This window comes from Tenebrio molitor, chromosome 6 (assembly GCF_963966145.1).
Source record: "Tenebrio molitor chromosome 6, icTenMoli1.1, whole genome shotgun sequence".
Taxonomy (NCBI): Eukaryota; Metazoa; Arthropoda; class Insecta; order Coleoptera; family Tenebrionidae; genus Tenebrio; species Tenebrio molitor.
Window position 1 is genome coordinate 14,017,572 of NC_091051.1, and position 21,009 is coordinate 14,038,580.

At 36.6% G+C, this 21,009-nt stretch overlaps 1 protein-coding gene across 5 annotated transcripts; it reads right to left on the reverse strand.

The window, feature by feature from the left end:
• Positions 1-59: 59 nt before the first annotated feature.
• On the reverse strand, positions 60-19,974 carry LOC138132544 (uncharacterized). Of its 5 annotated transcripts, none has more exons than XM_069050091.1 (8): positions 19,815-19,974; positions 14,381-14,497; positions 8,082-8,267; positions 5,093-5,365; positions 4,135-4,371; positions 2,862-3,008; positions 661-849; positions 60-612 (listed from the first exon to the last, which is right to left on the reverse strand). In XM_069050091.1, exons 2-8 carry the CDS (start codon positions 14,471-14,473, stop codon positions 547-549), a joined length of 1,191 nt encoding a protein of 396 aa, XP_068906192.1. In that variant the 5' UTR covers positions 14,474-14,497; positions 19,815-19,974; the 3' UTR covers positions 60-546. The 5 variants fall into 5 exon arrangements, with proteins under 5 accessions (XP_068906192.1, XP_068906189.1, XP_068906191.1 ...); XM_069050088.1 differs by having other exon boundaries at positions 5,066-5,365; XM_069050090.1 differs by lacking the exon at positions 19,815-19,974 and adding an exon at positions 14,605-14,911 and having other exon boundaries at positions 5,066-5,365; positions 14,381-14,494.
• Between the last annotated feature and the right edge of the window lie 1,035 nt (positions 19,975-21,009).

Below are 21,009 nucleotides of genomic sequence, written 5' to 3' on the forward strand. Positions count from 1 at the left end.
ATAATATAGTTACTATAAAAATACAACGTACAATAACTTTTATAAAAAAATCAAAAATGTAGACCTGTTTATGAGCCTAGGGCATTTATTTACACTACTTACAATATCGAGAAATAGAGATATCTACACCACATGAAGAAATTTCTATTTACAATTTATGCATTTTAGTGAATCAAACTGAGCAATTGTTCAGGTTATATACATCTGATAAATTTCGTAATGCGAAGCTAACTTTAACAGGAAAAAAAACTTAATCTAGGTGTTTAAAGCTAAGTAGAAGAATTGGAAAGAGTGAGTGACAAACAAAATTTAAGGAAGAATGGCAAGACGACCAGGATTATTAGTTAAAAAGTCGAAAATAGAAAAGTTATCACCTATATACAAAAATTTAAATAAGAAATAACAAAAAAAATAGAAACTGATAAATTAATTTATAATAATGAGAGCTTCATGCTTGTTTTCTTTTACAAGAGTGGTAACAATGCGATGCGTTTGTGAAGGGTTGCATGAGCGAGGTTGATTTTTAAATTAAGATGGCGATGGAACTTAGATGAGGGACGTGACAAGACGAGCCTTGAAGTTGACTAATCTCTCACTGGTTTGAGCCAAGCGCTGCAACGAGGCAATTAATCAAAGACACAAGTTCGGTCGGACACTTACCAAGATCAGGTCTTGTACGAGGTTGGCGATACCGCGATTAGCCACGACGAAGAGACGGGTGATGGGTCCGGGGATTCCTTCGCCGTGGTGGTCCACTCCGACGCTCTTCGCAATATCAAGTTCCGCAACTCCTCCAGGTCCGTTTATTTTCTCGTCGGATTCTTCCGTGGCTCCTGAGCCGGCCACGAGCTGCGCAATTCAGACAATTAGACGGTCTCGTCGACACTGGACCGGCGAATCGCCGGTCAGAAAATCTCCTTTCACCAGCAGACAACAAACAATACTCTTCTTTTAATTCCTATTTTACGCTACATCTAATCTAAGATTTACGTGATTTACTCTACCTATACTGGATACAGTCCCATAGTGACTTTACGATGCGAATTCGTCGGTAACTCACCTTTCCATCGGTAAATTAAATGCACCCGCTAATGGGGCACAGTTCGCAAACGAACTGGAGTAAAAGTGAACGGACCGTTCACCCTTTCGTATAATTAGTGTAACATAATAACGTTTTTAGCGAAATTTACAATTCAAATTAATCGACTGGTACGATACGAGTTTAAGAGGCTTTTTCGATTTGTTTTTTGGTTAACCTGATTTGTAACCTGTTCGCGTTATTTATTTGGGAATTTAAACCGACCGCGCGGTTACGTGAATGTGTAACGCACATTGTAATAAATGTCATTATGTAAATGGGTAGAGAGGTAACGGAACATGAAAAGTTTAATTATAGTGCGACTGAGGCTTATGGCGGCTGCGAATTATACCAATTTAAAGTGTAACGACTTGGCAGATTATCCCCACCAAAGGCTGTCGCTTCTAAACAATGTCACTACATCAGCGGGCCTGGATCTCTGGCCTGGAAGTGGCAGCGAGGGTGGCCTTCGGATAATCCGTCAAGGCGCTCGAAATCGGTGTATTGTTGGTTGCATAATCAATCATTAAGAGGAATCTTTTGTTTACTATTTATCATTTACTTAGCGTTTTTGCTATTTTCTTTATCTTACGTCGGATTATTAACCTTTCGATATCCGGGAAAGTTGAAGCTTTAATTGGTGGCTTGCAACGTTTAAATCTCACATTACAGTTACAGATTTTTTGACGTCTTTTCAATAAATCCAATGAAACTGCTCATATTTTTTATTTTAATTTAGAAAATACTTTCGAAACGTTTTGTCGTAAATTAAATTTGAAAATTTTTCAATTGTGAAAGTGAACAATAAATTCCGATTTTAAACACCAACAAATTACACATATGAAAGTCTGATGCACACATTTGTCAGCTCAACAACTACTCATTTATTTTTCGATTTTTCCTTTCGGTCGTTCTTTTTTAATCATTCGTGTTTCTCTCAATTCTGCTCCGAGCTGCGACCCATCATTTTGCTTCCAACACCTCGTCGTGCAACTGATGCCATCCAAATGTAGAAATCGGTTTCTACTGGCGTGCAGATTGTCGTATAATTATTTTTGAAAACCGTCGTTTCGCCTTTCATTTAGTCACATCTTCGAGATTTATGTTGTTGTTGTGAAACAAAGATTTCTTTCTAGTCGTTTCACCTTTGACCGTTGTGTGCGAGCGACTGCACCGCGCATTAGAGCCGACATGTTAATATGCATTTTTCGTCGAGAACAGTGACGAAACGAGCGGTTCTTCATTTTATTATGTGATTCCAGTAGAAAGTAAAACCTTTCACTGGCGTCACAGGCTTAACAGGTACTATACCGAATAATCTGAATAACTTTCCATTCTGAACCGGCTAGTATTAATTAGACAAAAGTTCGATTTATTATCAGTCGGGGCGATCTGCAAAAAGAACGAATCCATGTGGAACCCAACGTTCTTAATCTTCCAAGTGTCGGTCGTCAGTCGTTTGTCTGTCATGTCTGGGATGGAGTTGTTAGACGGTTATTACAGTACAGATGGCAGAACAGTCAGAAAGTCAGCAGAGAGGTCTCGAAGGATTAAATAGTGCTTGAAATTACCAGACATGACACCCTCAACTGATCTACGGTACTAGACTTAAACATATGCACTTTTAAATACTCTCAAGCACTATTTTACGTTGTTACGAGAGGGAACGGAGTTTTAGTCAGAGGAGAGAGAAGCACCAGAAGCGTGCGGTTAGTGGCTAGACTAGTGAAGAAAAGTGTGGCGGAGTGGGCGGGAGGACAGTCAGTGTTGGTACTGGTGATACCTTTGCTGAAGAAGCAGCCGAAGCACCATAAGATGTTATGGTCTGGGAAGTCTCCGCGTTGGTCGTCAAACCCCATCCCAAATTCTCAGTGCCAGCAACCATCCTGTAGACAGTGCCAACTGTACGAGCAGCCCTGTCCGCTGTGTTCTAAACACTCAATTTTGTAGCTTAATGTGGTCCCGTTTCTGCTTCCCCCCAAAAAATTTCAACAACATTTACACCGAATGAATACATATTTTTTACGATGCCAAAGATAGCCGACAAGCGTTCCAAGTGAAAATCCAACTCTGACAAGTGACAATGAAGCTCGAGCTCTTCTGGTCGAACGTGTGATTGCGGCATTAATTGCATAAAGTGTAAAATAGAATGTGACGCCGAGCCGGCAGTTTTTCATCACATTCTCGTTGCGGTTTACGGGAAAGGGTGGGTGCGAAGCAATTATGCAAATGCAGAGAAGTGGCCGTGTTTTGCATTGCAATGCACCAAGCTCTAATTAAGCGAAAATCCGTTATCGACGATTTGCATAAAAATGCAACACTTTGACATTTTACTGAAGAATATGTTTTCGTAGCTTTTGTAAGTTATCTTTCGTAACACCTGCTACACTTTCAATTACTCAAGAACCGTACGTCGGGTCTTTTCACTCGGCGATTGACGTCACCACGAACGCACCTTGACCAGAAAGATGTAATTTGGAAATGGACGGCGTTCGACGTAAAAATCGTAACACCGCAATTTTGCAATAGATTCTCGCGGCTTTCGTCCGTAAAGGTTAGCGTCGGCCTCGGGTCGCAACCGTTATCCTTGACATCCAAAAATTTATATTCACTTCGTTCGTCTGACTGCATTCAATAAGAAAAGTAACCTAGTTTCGTCATGCACGATCCACTAGACGAATAAAAGTGTGTGTACTTGTAAAAATTTATTGATACATCATAGCTTAATATTAAAATGTGGAGATATGAGTGGTCTTACACAGATCGGTGTGAAATGTGTGACAAAATATTGTGAGGTTATGGAATGGCGCCTGATCTTATCGTTAGCCTAACAGTTAATGATCGTCTCTTAATATTTAACTAGATTTGTGCTGCTACTTCGTCCATTGTACGATTTTCCACGATCGGAATATTGGAGACCGGCGTAGAAAGTAGGTTAAGTTACAAAACCACCTGTTTATATTAATATCAGAGATGCGATCTATCCAAAAGTTTGTGTTAATTGTTGTAAAATAGCAACACATTCGGAAAGTCCGTCATCACGCCCCGTTGCTTACCCGGATAATATCGAACAAGAAATTGCCGGAGCCTCCGGTAGAACCATGCGCCGAAACCGTCCCACCGAAGGGCAAATATCTCTTATTCCTATCGGTATCGTCGGCATCAACATTCGACAAGTCTTCGGCAGGTTCTGGTGCTGACTCGGCCCCGTCTTGGTCCTCTTCCGCTTCCGCTTCTCTCACCACCCTCACGTGCCTCTTGGCGACTGTGTTGTCGTCATCGTTGGCAGGTGACTGCAACAAGAGAACTCCAATCAAATCTTCGATCGACACGCGACACTCCACCAAAGAAGAAACAACCACAAAATGACGACAAACAAGATTTATTATAAATGAATAAAATTCTGAAACACAATGTTAAGTCTTCCACAGTCTCTCGATGGAATTGCTTGTTAATACTGAAATGGCATGATCTTCCCTTGCTCAATGCATGGAGTCCAGGTCGGTGACGTCTTCAAATATCTTCGGCGTTTTTTTAATGAGTTCTCGTTGGTATACAGACGAGATGTGTGGTGTGAGTGTGTTATGCTTAGATTGCAAAATGATCGTTCTTCTTTATTTCCACTCGCGGTACTTTCTTTGATAGTTTTTTATTCGAGTAGACCCGGGGCAAGGTTGTCATCTTGATTGAATTAGGTACATAATTTCAAAAAGACTGACCCGTCTTCTATTTATTGGTCGAGAGGTGAACCTTGAACCAATAAAATCGACAGGTCTGCAGATCTCAACCTTGGCCCAGAGCTAGCTCCCATTAGCAGACAGAAGTAGAAGAGAAAATGAAAGTTATTAGACGCAACGAACCGACAGAAGAGAAAACACAGCGAGTGTCAAATAATTTCGAAAAACAAATCATTTCGCCGTCGTCTTGCACGTATTCAGGCAAGATCTGATGAGCTTTCGATGACAATTCTTTTTTAGTGAATCTCACAGTGTAGAGTGTGGAGGTTGTGTTTACCACAGTCTCGCCAATCTGAGTGCTTGCTGCGGTACTGCTCGACTCAAAGACTCTCAAATCGACATTGTCGTCAGATCCGGGACTGGAGACGTCGTCTTCGTCGTCATAGTCTTCGTCTTCGTCGGGCGGGTACGTCGGCAAGACGACGTTAACCCGGGAGGCGCCGCCTCCGCTCGAGCTACCTCCGCCCCCTCCTAATCCGTTCCTGAGGATAGCACGGCCGAACACTCGAAACGCTGTACTTGTCACATTCTGAATGACGTTATCGAGAACCTGTACATGAAAATTTCCAGTTTAACGAGCGGTACTCCGGGAAAATTCGGTTATGTAACAAAGACATAAAGCATTGACCCGGATTTTACTTCGAAAAAACGGAACCAGTTCGTGAAGAAAGCTGTTAACTTTTCAGCAAATTGAGTTATTACGCACTCATTATAATTAAGAGTGTTGCACAAGAGCACCGGTTAGATGGGGCGATTTGGTGCGCTTTGTGGGAAACGGCAGGTGAATGACGGCGACGATTGAAAAATTGGAATTGTGTCGATAAATCACCGGTGCACGTGGCCCCAACAGGCTTTAACATAATCATAACAATTATTGGCAAATGCATTATTCATGTCGCTGATTGACACGATTAAAAATGCATGATTATGAGGCGTGACCGGTGAAAAGCTCTAGGGCTCCGTATTAGCAGGGGCAGAATGTTGGCGTGTTCAGGGACGTTTTAGGGGGCCTTGGTGTACAGTTAGCAAGTGTACCTCTTTTATCCACTAAAAAAAATCAAATATTTTCATCATTACGTAGGAAAGAACTTTTCTTTGACGATATAAAATTTATAATGTATTAACCTCATCAAGATTATTAGATATAGCCTGTTTACATATCAAAGGTCCACCACATGCTGACTTATGTCGGTTAAACAATAAATATCCCCATAATCCTATGTGGTAAATGGAGACGATACAAGTTGGATCAACTGCAACGACAGTTTAACTGTGTCAAATTCACCCATGTTAATTTAATCTGAAAAGAAAGAAATTTACATAACAAAAATTAAATCTTAACCCAACTTTTTATTTTCTTCCACATCAATCTTTAAGAGAGTTCTCACGTGTATTTTTGACGAAAATTGCGGTGTGGGTGGATCTATGATATCTATGATAAGAATAGAATAATTTATTGAACGTAATGAAGCGGCTTCTCTTTTAAATTACTGACCTCAGTTAAACTGAAAACCTTTGGATTTTTCTTAATGGTAAGGAAAATTCAATTTGGAGAACAGAAGAACTGGTGGAAACATCGCGAACATATCGGGTGTTCATTTAAATGTATCTTCAAAGTTGGGGTTGAAGAGTCGATTGTGAACCCACCACTCGTCGTCTGCAGAATAAAAACACAAACAACGCAGAAAATGAGGTTAGATTTAAACAGTGGATCCGCGATCTGTAATCCCTGGAGTGTTCACAATTGACTCTTCAACGCCTACTTTGAGGATACATTTAAATGAACACCCGGTATATTGTAATTATGAAAAGAAAAGAAACATTTTTCTCAGAAATACGCCTTTAAACATTTTGTAACGTTTGTTTCATAACATCAAAAAAGAAGCTGGAAAAATATGGACATATTAATTCGTCCTTTTTCAGCTTGTCAATGTTGTTAATCAATGCAAATAAAAATAACTATTGCCGATTTTGCCTTTAACATTAAATATAAAAGGGTTCGGTATTGAACTTTTTAAATAAATAAAAAAATAAAAATTGAAGTTATTCTCTTAACTCAAATTGTCTATTGGCAGTTATGTCACAATATTTTAAAAAAGCGAAAATTTGATTATTTTTAACGAACAATTTTAGGTACAGTCGATGGACAAATAAAACTGGGACAAAAATGACACATAAGTCAAAATTTACAAATTTGCATCGTTTAATTACGGCTTTATCACAAATAGGTTAAGTTTGGTATGACATATTATATAGACACTGACAAATATATTGACAATTCAATGGTCTGATTTACATAGATGAAATTTTAAGTGTCCCAGTTTTATTTGTCCACCGACCGTACATACATTTTTATTTTTCAATAAATATGGACCCAATACAAAATAGTGACATTCTGTAAAAATTCCTTTTCTGAATTGTTGGATAATATACTTCTAAAAAATTCTGAATGTTTATTTTGACATTACATAATTTTTGAAGAATTTACTGAATCTATCTGCAAAATATACAAAATATATAATAATCATTATTAACAAGATTTCTTCAGTTTAAATTATGGTTGATAGTTCTTTTATCGTATGAGCTTTTTTCCAAACAGGATTTTACGACATATGAATGTAGGAAGGAAATGACGCTGACAACACAAAAAATAACTTAATTATTTCCCTAACCAAGGCCTCACATTAAACATTTTGGGCCGTATGATTTTCCTTTCATTAAAGTTAAAGAACGTCGTAAATTGTTTTGTCTTTGTCTAACATAGTGCTTGGCATACTCTCACTTTGTCTAATCAATTATTTAGCTAATGAAAGGCTTAACGAATGGGAAATCATACGGCCCTTTGTTTCTGACTATAAACAAATCTTATCAAATGGATAAAGAAAAAAATGTACATAAAAATAGTTCAATAGAATTTAAACTTAGTGCAAGATTCTTTATCTCTCTAACTTCAAAACTTCAGCTCCCTCAAATTGTGTTTTAATACATTTGAACCTTTCTCTTAGTTGTAAAATACTTTTATAAAAAAGTACTTGGAGGACACTGCCTGCCTGAAACAATATCCAGAAAGGGTTGCTCTTGTCACTTTGCCAACTTGAGTAATACTTTTCCTACAATACAATACAACACAATTTCACTTTCGTTTTATCTACCCATGTAATGGAATCCATTAGAGGCCCTCATTTCGCTCTTCGAACACCGATTGGAGTGCGTAATAACAATGTCTTTTTGGTAATGCTTTATCGAAACCAATCGAGAATGTTTACCTGCGATAACGGCGGACAGAAGACTCCTACAAGTTTCACTATACTGTTCACACTTCGCAACAATCCCGGAATATCAATGCTCCCTAAAATATCTGATAAACCTCCTCCGGACGTGCTGCCTCCGGCACTAGCGGTACCACTCGCCGAGACGCTGGCAGAGGCGCCTCCGCCGATTCCACCACCTATCTGTATTTGTTCAAACACTGAATTAACAAGAAAAAGGACATGACGAAGATGAGCGACAAGATGATCCATCGCTACCGGTCGCTTCCAGACTTTTCGGCGATGATGACATGAGCTACTAACGGAAGAAACAAGAAAGAACGCGGAAAACAATGCTGTTTTCTGCGAACGCTTACGGCGCAACCCCAAAAATTGAGAAATGTTTGTTGCAATATTCGAATGCAGATGTTCCGACGGTTCGCAAGGTTTGTTGACTTACCAGTATGTAAATGGAAAGGTTAGTTTTCAACAACTAATTTGTGTCAACGTGACCCTAGCCAGTCACTTTGCAATTTGCAACACGATGCATTTTGTTACCCACTTTCGGCAAATTTGACTCACAAAGGAGCGGAAACTTGGGTTATGGTTAATTTAAAGAAGGTCAAAATGTTACGCGAATGTTCGGATTTTCCCATAGAAAAAAATCAGTCGAGTCATAAACATCCATTTGTTGTCAAAGCAAAGGTGATGGTCTGACATAGTCTCTGAACCGAGCATAGAAAGTTAAACACGTCCCATAAAATTAATTTGAAGCTGTGAAAGGTGACCTATGGATTTAATGCCGAACACAATTGAACTTGGCAAAAACTAACTAAAATTATCACAACAATAATACATGGTTATTCTAAATGATTGTAGTCCAAGTAGGCGTGAAAACTGAATGTAAAATTTATGGTTGTCGCTCCGTATAAAAAACTTCAAAATGATGTGAATAAGTGAGTGCACACACCGTTCACACATAGGAGTTAGTGCAAAACAACTCAATATTTTTAGAATTGTTTGCAAAACAACTCAATATTTTTGGATTCAATCGTTAATTAAAAATAATAAATAAATCCCTCATCACCGCACTTTTTACCTAAAAAATGACAGTGACAGCGACAAAAATTGACAGTTCGTATGAAAGCGGCAAAAATGTCATAACATGGGCATGGCCTGCTTCGACTACAATCATTTATTTACAATAACCCTGTACTAAAGTAACACAATTTTTGTTCCTGGATAATAATGTCATTTCCCAACTGTCTATGAATAAGAAGTGAAGAAAATGCGTATTTATCTTCAGAAACTTTGCTTTTGTTATTATGACAGTGACATTTTGGAAATTACAACAATTATCTAATAAAAAAATCGACAGACTTTTGTATTTTCGTTCATAAAAAGCAACATATTAATTAAAAGTAACATTGATTTATGGTATGTACTATCGAATTCATGAAAAACTAGGACAGCACAACGTAGTTCTCAAAAATGTTGTAGTGTAACGTTTCTATGTACTTTATATTAACTGGTTACTAATGTCCAACATGTCAAGTACATAACCTAAATACGTTTGACGTTTGATATTGATAGAGCATTGCTAAATTCGAACTGTCATAGTGACAGACGTTTATATTTGACATTTTCATGTAGCCCAATTTACTCCAACAAAATTTTGCTGTACTAGTTTTTCATAAATTCGATAGTACGGTTGACTCAAGTTGCAAAAAACCACTTGTCATTTGCAACAGCATTTTTCTATATTTTTAAACCAAATAAAGGCACAAAGGGACCAGAAAATCATAGTTTGGATTGAATATTTTCCATATAAGTACAGTTTTAAAGTAATGACTAATGCCATAAAAGTGCTGTTGCAAAGGCAAAGTGTCTTTCTGCAACTTGAGTCAACTATACATGTTGTTACCTTTTGTCTTCGTTTTTGCGAGGCGAGCTCACTACATACCAATATACTCAGCACAGATTATTTTTTGAGTTAAATGGATTCAAACAGAGAGACGGAAAGACAGGCAATGGTTCTAAAAACTGCTAAAAAATTTTTTATTTCTGTGTATTGATTTATTTTCCTCATATGTATCAAAATGTGTATTGGAGAAAAATTTGTGGTGAAGCAAAGGATTTTTTTGGAGTTTCGAGACATAACAATTGGGAAATAACGCGTATAACCTAAGAACAAAGAAAAATTACCGTTTTTACATAGCGTAATTATTGTTGTTCAACACAACTAGATTCTAATGTACTTGGTTTGTGTGAACCAGTTGTGGCTGGGAAGACTTCAAAATCCAAAGTGAAAGTTTGAAAAATTGTTACAATGTTATTAAATATATTGCTTTTGCATATCTTTGAACATCGAACCGATTTAAATAGTTATTATCTCCGAAATTATTACTTTTCGTAATTGCACGATCCGTTTGTGATAATCGCTGCGTAAAACTTTCCTTTCGTTTCACTTTTTACCGTAACTTTAGTCGTTAATGAATTTACATAAAATTACTGAAGAAGCAACACTTTAATAATTAATATGTACTATTGCGGGCAAAAAAAGTGGGACATCAACGTCATTGTCTTGACTTTTAATGTGAAATAACCCTTACCTGATTCTAACCCTATTTTGAATTGATTGACGTTGTCATTAAGTATTGTAGGTTGTAGGGAATGATGTAAGTAAGCACGTAGTGAATGTTTATTTAATGCAAAGTTCCAATCAAAATCTACCTTTATCAAAAGAAGAGAGTATTTGGAAACGGAAAATAGGAATATGAAATAAATTTTTAAACTGTCAGCTGGAATAGTGTCAAAAAAATGACAATAAAGCTTGAACTACATCGAATTTTTCAAAACTGACAGAAATTTGATGTCCCACTTTTTTTGCCCGCAATAGTACAAACCATGCAGGGCGCGCGCAATAAAAGGAACCGATGTAGATTCTACCTAAAACCGAAGTATTATTCTCTCTGAATAAAAAAATAATGAGTCTAATTAAATGATAACAATCAAAAAATTAACGAACCACATTTCTTTTCATTACACTTTTCCTTGCTTTTCAGGTTTTGTTTTAATTTCTTTGTGTGGAAAATATTGTACAAGATTTGAATCATATTTAACTGAACGAATAAAATCACGCACTCATGAACAGTTAGGTAATTAAATTCAGAATTTCAACCAAGAGAATACCACGTCAATCATTATGGTAGTGACGCAACATAATTTGAGACCAAAGCAGACCTCTATTTTTTAAATATGTGTTACAAAATGGATGATAATGAAAATGAAAAAAACAACCGCAAATGTCAAATGTTAATTAATTCACGATTTCTTCAACGAATTTTTCAGTTCTATAGTTTTTTTCTTTTTTTTAAGGACGAACGCTGCACATCTTTGGTTATTGTGTTGCAATATTTGTTAACTTGAATTGTTTGATTTTACCGTTCATTGAAAACATGAGAACATAGCGCAACAACTTAATTAATTAACGTCACACTTTATAATAATCGCAATAATGTTCATTAAATATTACTAGAATAACAGCTATTGCGTAAGCTTCAAATTAACAAAGTTAGTACAACAAATTCTGTCACATCTAATCAATCCAAAAAATAATTATAAATAAATTGCATTTTTATTTTTGCATGATGCTAAAGCACGTTGTACAAGGTGTTGTCGCCGTATAAAAAGGTCCTTGGGGCAAACGTAATGCAAATTATTGTGACCACAATCTATGTCGTGCTGCTACCTGATTTATTTCAGGAATTATCCACCTCACGACAATTCTATCTACAAGGATTAATTCGCATACTTATGTAAATGACAAATCAAGGTACTCGCTAATTGTTGCCATGCTATAAACAAATTCACTCCAGACGATTTTGGATCCGTAATAACAACAAATTTGGAACCATATTTGCTATCTTGGGAATTAAGCATGAAGATATTCTTTGTTTTCGGAAACCACGAACTGGGCCACGGTCTTTCACACAATTTTATAATTGATGAATTTTAATAAAACTAGATGAAAGTTGGGCGGACCAACTAACGCATTATTTATTCAGTTTCCTTGTACGAAATTAGCGTCTTAATTTAAATTTTGAATTATTTATAGAGAATTTTAACTTTTCCATCGTTAATTTCTATCTTTAACATTCGCATGGACGTTATAAACGACAATTAATAAACAACAGCCAATAAGAATGTGTAAGTGACGATTGAAAACTCTAGTATCATGGTAATTTAGGTAATTGTATTTTTATGTTTTCCTTAATTAATGTGTGTTTAAAGAGACGAAAATTTTAAACCGAACTAGCTGTTATCATGCATTAAAAGTATTATGCAATGAACGCAATTAGCATTAGTTGAACGGACATGTTTATCTACAATTCCAAACGCAAACATTCATACTTGTACCTTCTTAATTATTTCCATTTAATTTTTAAACAAGATTTCTATTTTCTTAACGTATTCAACTGCCATGTTCCGTTGCTTTTCACGCAAACAATTAAAATTGCTGCGAAGAACAAAGCCACGTGGAAATTTCGAATAGAAACGAGGGATCAAAACGTTTACTACAATGCGGAAAGGGTAATTTGTCACTGTCGGATTTACATTGTAATTAACGAGAAAATAAAATAAATTCTTAACTTCCACCGCTCGTTTTTGTTCCAGCAATCAGTATCAAGTTAACTAAATTTGCACAGAGACTAATTACCAATTAGCCCATTAAGGCATAATCTCTCAGATTTTTATTAACTTGGCGCCCCACAATGATGACGGAAGTTTTAGCATTAATCAAACACCACACCGAATAATTGAGAGAAAGAGATTGAACAAAAGGAAAAACCAACAATCAAATATTTTCGCACAGAACTGACAAGTCGTCAAACGAACTGCGTCAAATTTTTTTCTATTCAACCTTCGACTATGACACTGACGGAAATTGTTTACCTGAAGAAGTAAACAATTTTCCACGGTGCAAATTCGACTCGTTTTGAATTGTTTGCTTTTCATTATTTTTTTAGGGTTGAGCGGTTGTTGGTCAGATGTTTGTTTTGTAATTATGTAATAATTTTACTTGAATTTAAAAATTGCGGTTATGTAGCAGAAAGAATTGTAATTTACATAAAGTTGTTAGCAGGAAAGTTGCATAAAAAAATAACCGTATAAATAAATAACAACATAATAGCCGCATAAATGAATAGCATGTTTGTATTAAAATTTTGTTGAATAAATTTCACGTTCTTAATAATTTTAAAATTTACTTTTAGATTTATTGTATTTTATAAATAACCCCTTTTGTAGGTAAATGAAAAAGTTTGATTAATTTGTGATTTCTGATCGTATGAATGACAAAGTGATCGACAATCTGTTGATGTAACTGATCAGCGTGTCGGACAAGAATTGAATAGGTTACAGTTCTGGTTGACTTGAGGCCGATTCATGTGCGTCTATTCAGCAAACCAAGAACAATAAAAATTATTTCCACCAAAACGTCTGACAGAACGAAAACAACGATGCACGTTTAGAAAGCGCATTCCTCGTAATCCAAGTGATACACAATTTAATCGCTCATATTTATTACAATAAGACCATCAAATTGTCATCTAGCCAATTCCATTGTGTTTGAACAACGAGATCCTTGTCATTTGAAAAAAGGTCATTATCATTATCGCCGCTAAATTATTCCGGCGACATTTTTCCTTTTGTAATTGTCCGAAAAAGTACCACAATACTTGAAACATCTCGTTCCGGGTTCACTTGTAAGATGCTGCAGCTCACGCGAATCTAACATCCGCAGTGATATAACACCTAACACATTGAACTGCTAAATGACGCCATTCTTCTTACTTTCACTCACTTTCTTCGACAACCTTGCATCGCCTCGGATACTCATCGAAGATCGCCTGGCCACAATCTAGGTGCCTCGAGGAACGCCCGATCTGAATCCGCTAGATACGTGAAACCGAAAGTAAAAGTTTGGCAGCATGTTACTAATCGCTTGCAACGAATATGTCGAAAGTGAGCGAACTTCTCGGGGCTAAAAGGGTGCCCCTAAGATCGCCCAATGCTAATGTTCCATTGTTCAACTAATTTTTTTTAGCCAACACAACTTTCAACTCCTTTATTGAAATGCATTCCTCGTTCGGCCGTGTGCTCGGCATGATTAAGGGTCACCTTCCAAGAGACAATACTGTTATACTGACATTAAAAATCGCCGATTTCTCTGAGAGGTTGCTAATTGAGAGACGGATGAGATGGTGTGCGAACAAACAAAATGAGATTCGGGACAATCGTTGGGTAATACTGACCTGGAGGTTGGAGGAGGCCGAGAACTGTGGGGCAGCGAAACTGACAGCGACCAAAACACTCAAAACACACGCGGTACTTACGATACACTTCATTTTGACTAGACTAGGTTAACACTTCTGAAAACAAAGAAAAAGGATTAATCAGTGGAGAGTCGTGTCGATGGTGTTTCAACTTTGACCGGCCCTGAGGGGGCGTGCACAATCTGAAAGTTTTTAGTACTCACGTAGCCAGGTTAGGAAATTCGCTATACGAAACTGACGTCGTTAAATGGACACATACGGTACCACACTGACGATATTTGTATTGCGCTAACGAATAACAGCAAAACAAGGTAAAAATCAAATATTATACAAGCCTACGGTGGTCCTTTCACTTTTCGCCGTTCGTTGGGTTGTTCTGCCACTGGACGACCTGACTGGGGCACTAAATTATATAATCTGGTCCGTATGCCAAAATCTAGATGTTAACTCGAAAAATTCCACCACAAAATTGATCGGATTCTCAACGCTTTCTAGCCGTTGCCAGTCTGACGTGTTGTGGAGGGACAAAGAAGTTATCATTGACTCCACAAGGAGACCTAGACCTATAAACTTCTCACTCGACGAATCGCCTAGCGCCTCTAGGCACATCCAATTACCGAATTTTTTTTATGCAAGACCGATTTTTCAATAACTTCAATTACATTTTAATTGCAGGATGCGCCGTCCTGGAATCTTTTTGCTCGAATGTTACTAAGACAAGGACTGTTACAATGCGGGTTGCGACAGCGTCATAAACAGAAAAATTTGCGGATTTATTTTCATTCATGCGTTTCTCGTTGCACATTCCATTCCTCGTTTCGGACCCAATTAAAAAATAACTGATGCAGCTTTGTTGGATTTTCGTTATGCACAGTCGTCTGCGATTGCTTGCGTCACAAGAGACTGTGGTAAGTGGAGCATTTATCAGTTTATTCGTCTCAATACCACTTAATCAGAAGAGAATGGCAGCCGCTACCACACACAATTCCTTCTCGGTTATTTATGAAAATTCCGTTTGCATGTCCTTAGACTGTGGTGCATACGTTACAATTACTTTTTCTTCGGACAATCATCTGTATCAGTCTCACTGATCTTGGCGACATCGTAAGCTACAGAAATCGAACAAAACTGCAAGAGGAGAAAGTGGCACACCCCGTGTGTATCAGACTGGATTGAGTAGAAGTGGGTTGAATCTCGAGTTCCATATCTCTCGATGGAAAATTTACATCTTCCGTCAGTTGGTTACTTTCGATTCGCATCTATTGTCAAAAACGGGCTGAATCTTATTTTTCAACTTTCGATTGCAAAAATTCGTTTTTTCTGCACTTTCTACTGATTAATGTCGTGGATGACATTTACTCGTAAACATTTACAAAACAACAACATTAAAAATATGTTTGCGACTATCGACGGACCTAGAGCGAACCCTTGGGGTAGTCCTTGGATGATCGACCAATCTTGAAGTCACTTGGGCTCACAATAAAATTTGTAATTTATCGTGTTGAAAGTACAAGCTATAAACATAAACACTTCATCTTTGCGGAATGATTTACTTCAGGAAGACTTCTTGTACACATGTTTTATGTTGCTTGTTTTATATCCATTTATTTGAGTTTCTTGAATCAGAAATGACTTCCTTTATGTGTGTATTTTCTACCATTAAAAGCCGATTTAGATGCAATCTTCTTACTCAAGATTCGTTGTCAGTGTTTAGTTTATTTTTATTTGTTTGTGCGAGACAATCAATTAGATTCACTACTGAAAGCAAGTTCACTACCTATTGTCGCTGAATAATCGTGAGTAATGGGTTTTCCATCTGCCACCATAAACAAGTACTGCTGGTACTCCGCAAGAAAGGATATTAGACGCTCAACACCTACGAACTATTAGTTGCTTGTTTGCCCAGAATTTTAAAGATGTGCAAATCTGCATAAGCAACACGAACTCAAATGTGAATTTTGAAATAGGTATTGTAAATTGTAAGTTCAAATTTATCATCGTTCACAACTAGTTTCTATTTGTTGATGAGTAGAATCTGATACAAATTTATTCTGTCAATAGTGCAAGTAGATTTTCTTGCGATAATATTGCAAAAAGCAACTATAATTTACAATCATACTAAAAACTTGTTGTTTAAGAATTATTAACACGTAATTTGGTTCAAGTTTTAACTGGAGTACCTATACTGTGCAAATTCCATTGCCAATAAAAGACATTTCATTCATCGGTGATCTGCGTATTTTTGGTAAACCACCCACCAATGTCAACAATCCCAACATGCTTTCATCATTGAAAGCCAACTCTTACGAGTTTATTGATCTCAGAGCTGTTTTAGAGAGCTCAAAGACTTGATTTCCTCGTTTTGCCATAGCTAAAAATATCAAAATTTAAAGTCCTTTTTTAAAACAATTATTATCAATGTCAAAATTCCTCAAAGACCAGACTGTACCACCCTAAAACCTTTCGTTTCGGAAGATCTGTATCGTAAAATCTCCCTCGATCAGGTTTGAGGTTATGTCAGTATTTTTTAAATGTCAGAAAAGTTTCAGGTGTAAGAAAATTGTATACCAAAAGACAAGAAATAAAGACGACAAGAAAAATGCAACTGAATATTCATGCAGGGTATTTCACGAGTGATAATGAGCCCGGCGGAATTGAAAACGCAACCCATAATACATTTGCAACGCTAACGTGGATGTTTTCAATATCGTATTTTTTAAAATGAAATTATGAACCCATGATCCTGATTTAAGATGATTGTAACAAAAATGCCTCTGCTGTTGCGCGTTTATGCAGACAATAAACATTTTCCCAAAAACTCCTCGTCGAATATGACATTTATGTCAAAATTTACGAAACTGCACAGTAAACTATGTTTCACTTTTTTTAAATCAAAAAACAAATATCCCGTTAGCGTTGCAAATGTATTGTGGGTTGCATTTTCATTATCACTCGTGAAATACCCTGCATACATCTAAACAGGAAAATGGGAATTTATTTAATGGATCATATAAGCAGTTTATTTAAATTTATTTAAAAAGTAATTGGGGCTCACATCAAAATGACTGAGATACAATTGACATTTTACGTTGCCAACCTAATAACCATCAAATAACTTGTGACTCATACCAACATAACAACACTTTGACAATTAATAGTTGAAAAAAAAAACTTTAAGCACATTGTTACTTAAGTTTTAATATGCCCTTTTTATAGTTTTTTCATTTATTGAATTTCTAGAATTTGTAACAACTAATAAGGAAATTTTTTCGTGAAAAGTAGTGCATTGTATATTAAGACATCTTAAATATCAAAAGTTAAGTTAGGACATCTTGTTACCGCACGGTGATTGCCAAGAACTAAAACCGGTTCGATTTACTCATATTGTTGAAATAAGTATTTCTTAGACCAAATGACGATTTAAAAACTCTTTCGAAATTATTTTTGATACGTCAAAATTTACCATTTGTGTCAACTGACCGTGAAACACAACAACAATAATAATAACAACAATAAATAAAGTTTGAAATTGTGATAGGATTGTCGAATTTCATTTTTGGATGTGGACGTGATTATATAATATTTTTTGTGAACCTTTTACAATTTTTTTGAACCATTTGCACGTTTTGGACACACCTTTATATGAAAGTACCGGTGTTAATTAACATAACTAACGCTATAATGCTATATTGATAAAGGTCTAAAACGTAAAATTTTTGCACAAAATAACTTTCCCCTAAAATGCAACAAAAATTAAATTCTTTTGCAATAGACAGTTCGATACACTTAGTAGAAAGTTCGTGTCGAAATTTGTATCCCAACACGTGGGGTCTTATTTAGGATTTCCAGTGACATAGGTATGGTTATGGCAAGACTGGCGTAAAGGTGTGTCCACATGGACCGGCAACTGCACGACTCCAACAACACGAAGACAACAAAAGACCATTAATTAACACGCCGAACAAACAAAGCAAAATTTGAAAGTTGAATTAGACAGAATGTGTCACTTGAAATTGCTTAATCTATCTCTGTATGCGTAAACCCCAAAAATCACAAAAATCGAAAACCGCAACACGAATTTATCGAAGCTTCAAACCGAATTACACATCACCATCAAAACACAGTTGTTTTTTCAATTCGGTTAACCCCTTTGCGCTTGTTGCAACATAACATTGATTTTTAGCAAGCAACAGTGACATTCAAGTCCAAGTTTATTGTGAAATCGAGACGGTGAAAAACTAAGGAAAAAAGTGCATTTTAATAAGGTTGAGTAACAAAGCAATTATCACGAATGGAGTTCGTGCAATTACAAGAGCCGGGGTAAGAATTGAAGAGAATTGAAGAAATCGAGATGTTATACTGCGATGCTATCTTTGTCAAGGTTTAGGAATTGCGTATGGCTCAGTCAAGCTTGCTTATTTTCATCAGCTCTAAGGTCACAGTGCGTTACTTTCGCTGCATACTAAGTTTATGGCTTTTGTGTACTTATATCAATGGGGGACCATTTACGTTTTAGGAAGGACCAGCTGAAACTTTCCAATAAGCAACTGGAAGCAATTACATATCGAAAGAAATTGTTCGAGAATTGGTGGAAAATTATTCCTATGTGGTCAGTTGTTTTTTATTGAAACGCGAGCAAAAGTGAAATTCACATTAAGACGTCTTGCATAACACCTTTGGAATTAATTAAACCGAGCGCACACTAGCTCACTCGTGCTAATTTCTATTGATAACTACGGATGGCGGCAATTTCGAAAATTCCAGCCATCTTTAAAACACATCATTAACAATAATTAATTGACATTTCAGTGTGTCCCAACAATGCCCCAAAGCGCTCAGTAAAAGTGCAACAACGCACTTTAAGTTTCAGCGCTATTAAGATCAATTAACAATTAGTTTAAATTAGAGTTTTAATGTTGGGAAACACTGTATCACCTAATGGTGATATTTTTGCCGGTCGGGACCGAAGGTTATGTCCTACTAGTCGAAATAATATCGAAAATTGATCTGAGAAATAATTTCCGATCGTTATTTTTTGTAGCTCGATCCTTTCGTTTGGTAAAAGTAGTAAAAGTTTGGTAAATATCAAGCAGACGATCAGTGGGTACCACTTAAGTCCGGTGAGTCGGTGACCTTGAAAGAAGCTCGAAGCTTTCGCCAAGAAAATTTATCTCCTATCAATTAAATTTTATTGCGTTTTGATATTCCCTTTTTGGAACGTGTAATACAGTACTTTCTTTGCCGATGAAGATTAATCGAAGCAAAACTAATGCAAGTTATTTGGACTACTTCGACAATGCATCAAAGAGTCACAGTTAGTGCTGTAAAATGATCGCGGTGCCGCAAACGTACCAAATACTTTCAGATTGTTTTAAGTTAAATCGTGAACAAATAAAAACGAGAAGTCACTTACTGTAAAAAAAGCAACAAATGCACACAGCACAAACACGAAGGAAGAACTAAACTGACACCGAACACCCGAGAGTTTTCTAATCGAATATCAACTTTTCTCCCGCCATTCTCTCTTTAAAACCACCACCATCAGCGACCATCGTGCAGTGAAATGATATCGTATTCTGTAATTTTCATTGGAGTGGAACGTTGTTTTGCCAAAGTCTGCTGGGTTTCCCGTAATAATGGGTTTAAAGTGTCTGCACGTACGATTGGCCATGGTTGGCTCAAGAAGAGTATTTCGAATTGGAATTTTCCGGGTGATTGCCACATTTTTAATGCAATAATCGCGTCCGAGACGAAATCTGATTAGGTTCAATGTCTCCACCGCCCCCTCCGACAAAACAAACCTCTCGGCACGACACGATTACAATTTTGGACAATCGTCCATTGTTAGTTTCATCCTAAGAATGGAGAAAATTGCCACTTTTTCATTTCGGCGAAATTTCCTCGCATCCGGTTAATAACACCTTCGAATATCATTGACCATGAAGTGCAAATGAGCCTTGCATTTGTTAAGCTTCACATTAAACCATCCATTATTTCGACAACCTCTTCACATGAGCAATTAAAGCTAACACACGGTTCTTTAACGAATATTTTGATCGGGTTTCTTGCATAAATCTTGCATTTTGACGACAACTCGAAAAAGAAAGGAGTCTCACTCAAGAATATGTCAACATGCAATGAGACAAAGTGAGATACATTCAGGTGTGAAAGTATTAACCTACTTTAATTCTTTATCGTCTCTAGGCTTGATTGGTTTCGTTGTTTTTTTTCTGGGTTTATTTTGAATAAGTGCACAAAAAAAATTGCGAGTGCTTCACTCAAATCGTTCACGAAATGAAAGCTCAACTTTGTCCTGAATCAGAACAGAATAGGTGGTCAAATTGTACGGAAGTTTTTTAAATCGTAAAAACTGTTAGACGAGACGTCTTGTCATTACACCGTGGTTGTCTATAATTTCCCATCAAGGTTGAGGTTGCTAACAGTCCAAAAATAAATATTAAACGTTGTTTTCCTGCGATTTTTCTGGTTTAAAAATGTTTCCAAACAGAAAAATAACGAATTACGATCTTGTCATTTTTCGAGGACAAATTATATCTTCATTAGGCAACAAATGTAACAATGTGGTTATTCTGCTTTTCTTTATTTTC

Excerpts from the sequence above, each read along its gene's own strand:
- LOC138132544 (XM_069050088.1), bottom strand. The coding sequence starts at position 14,473 with ATGAAGTGTATCGTAAGTACCGCGTGTGTTTTGAGTGTTTTGGTCGCT. Across the intron at positions 8,268-14,380 it reads CGGCCTCCTCCAACCTCCAG|ATAGGTGGTGGAATCGGCGG; the intron begins GTCAGTATTACC and ends GAACAAATACAG. Across the intron at positions 613-660 it reads TCGTACAAGACCTGATCTTG|CGCTTGGCTCAAACCAGTGA; the intron begins GTAAGTGTCCGA and ends GCCTCGTTGCAG.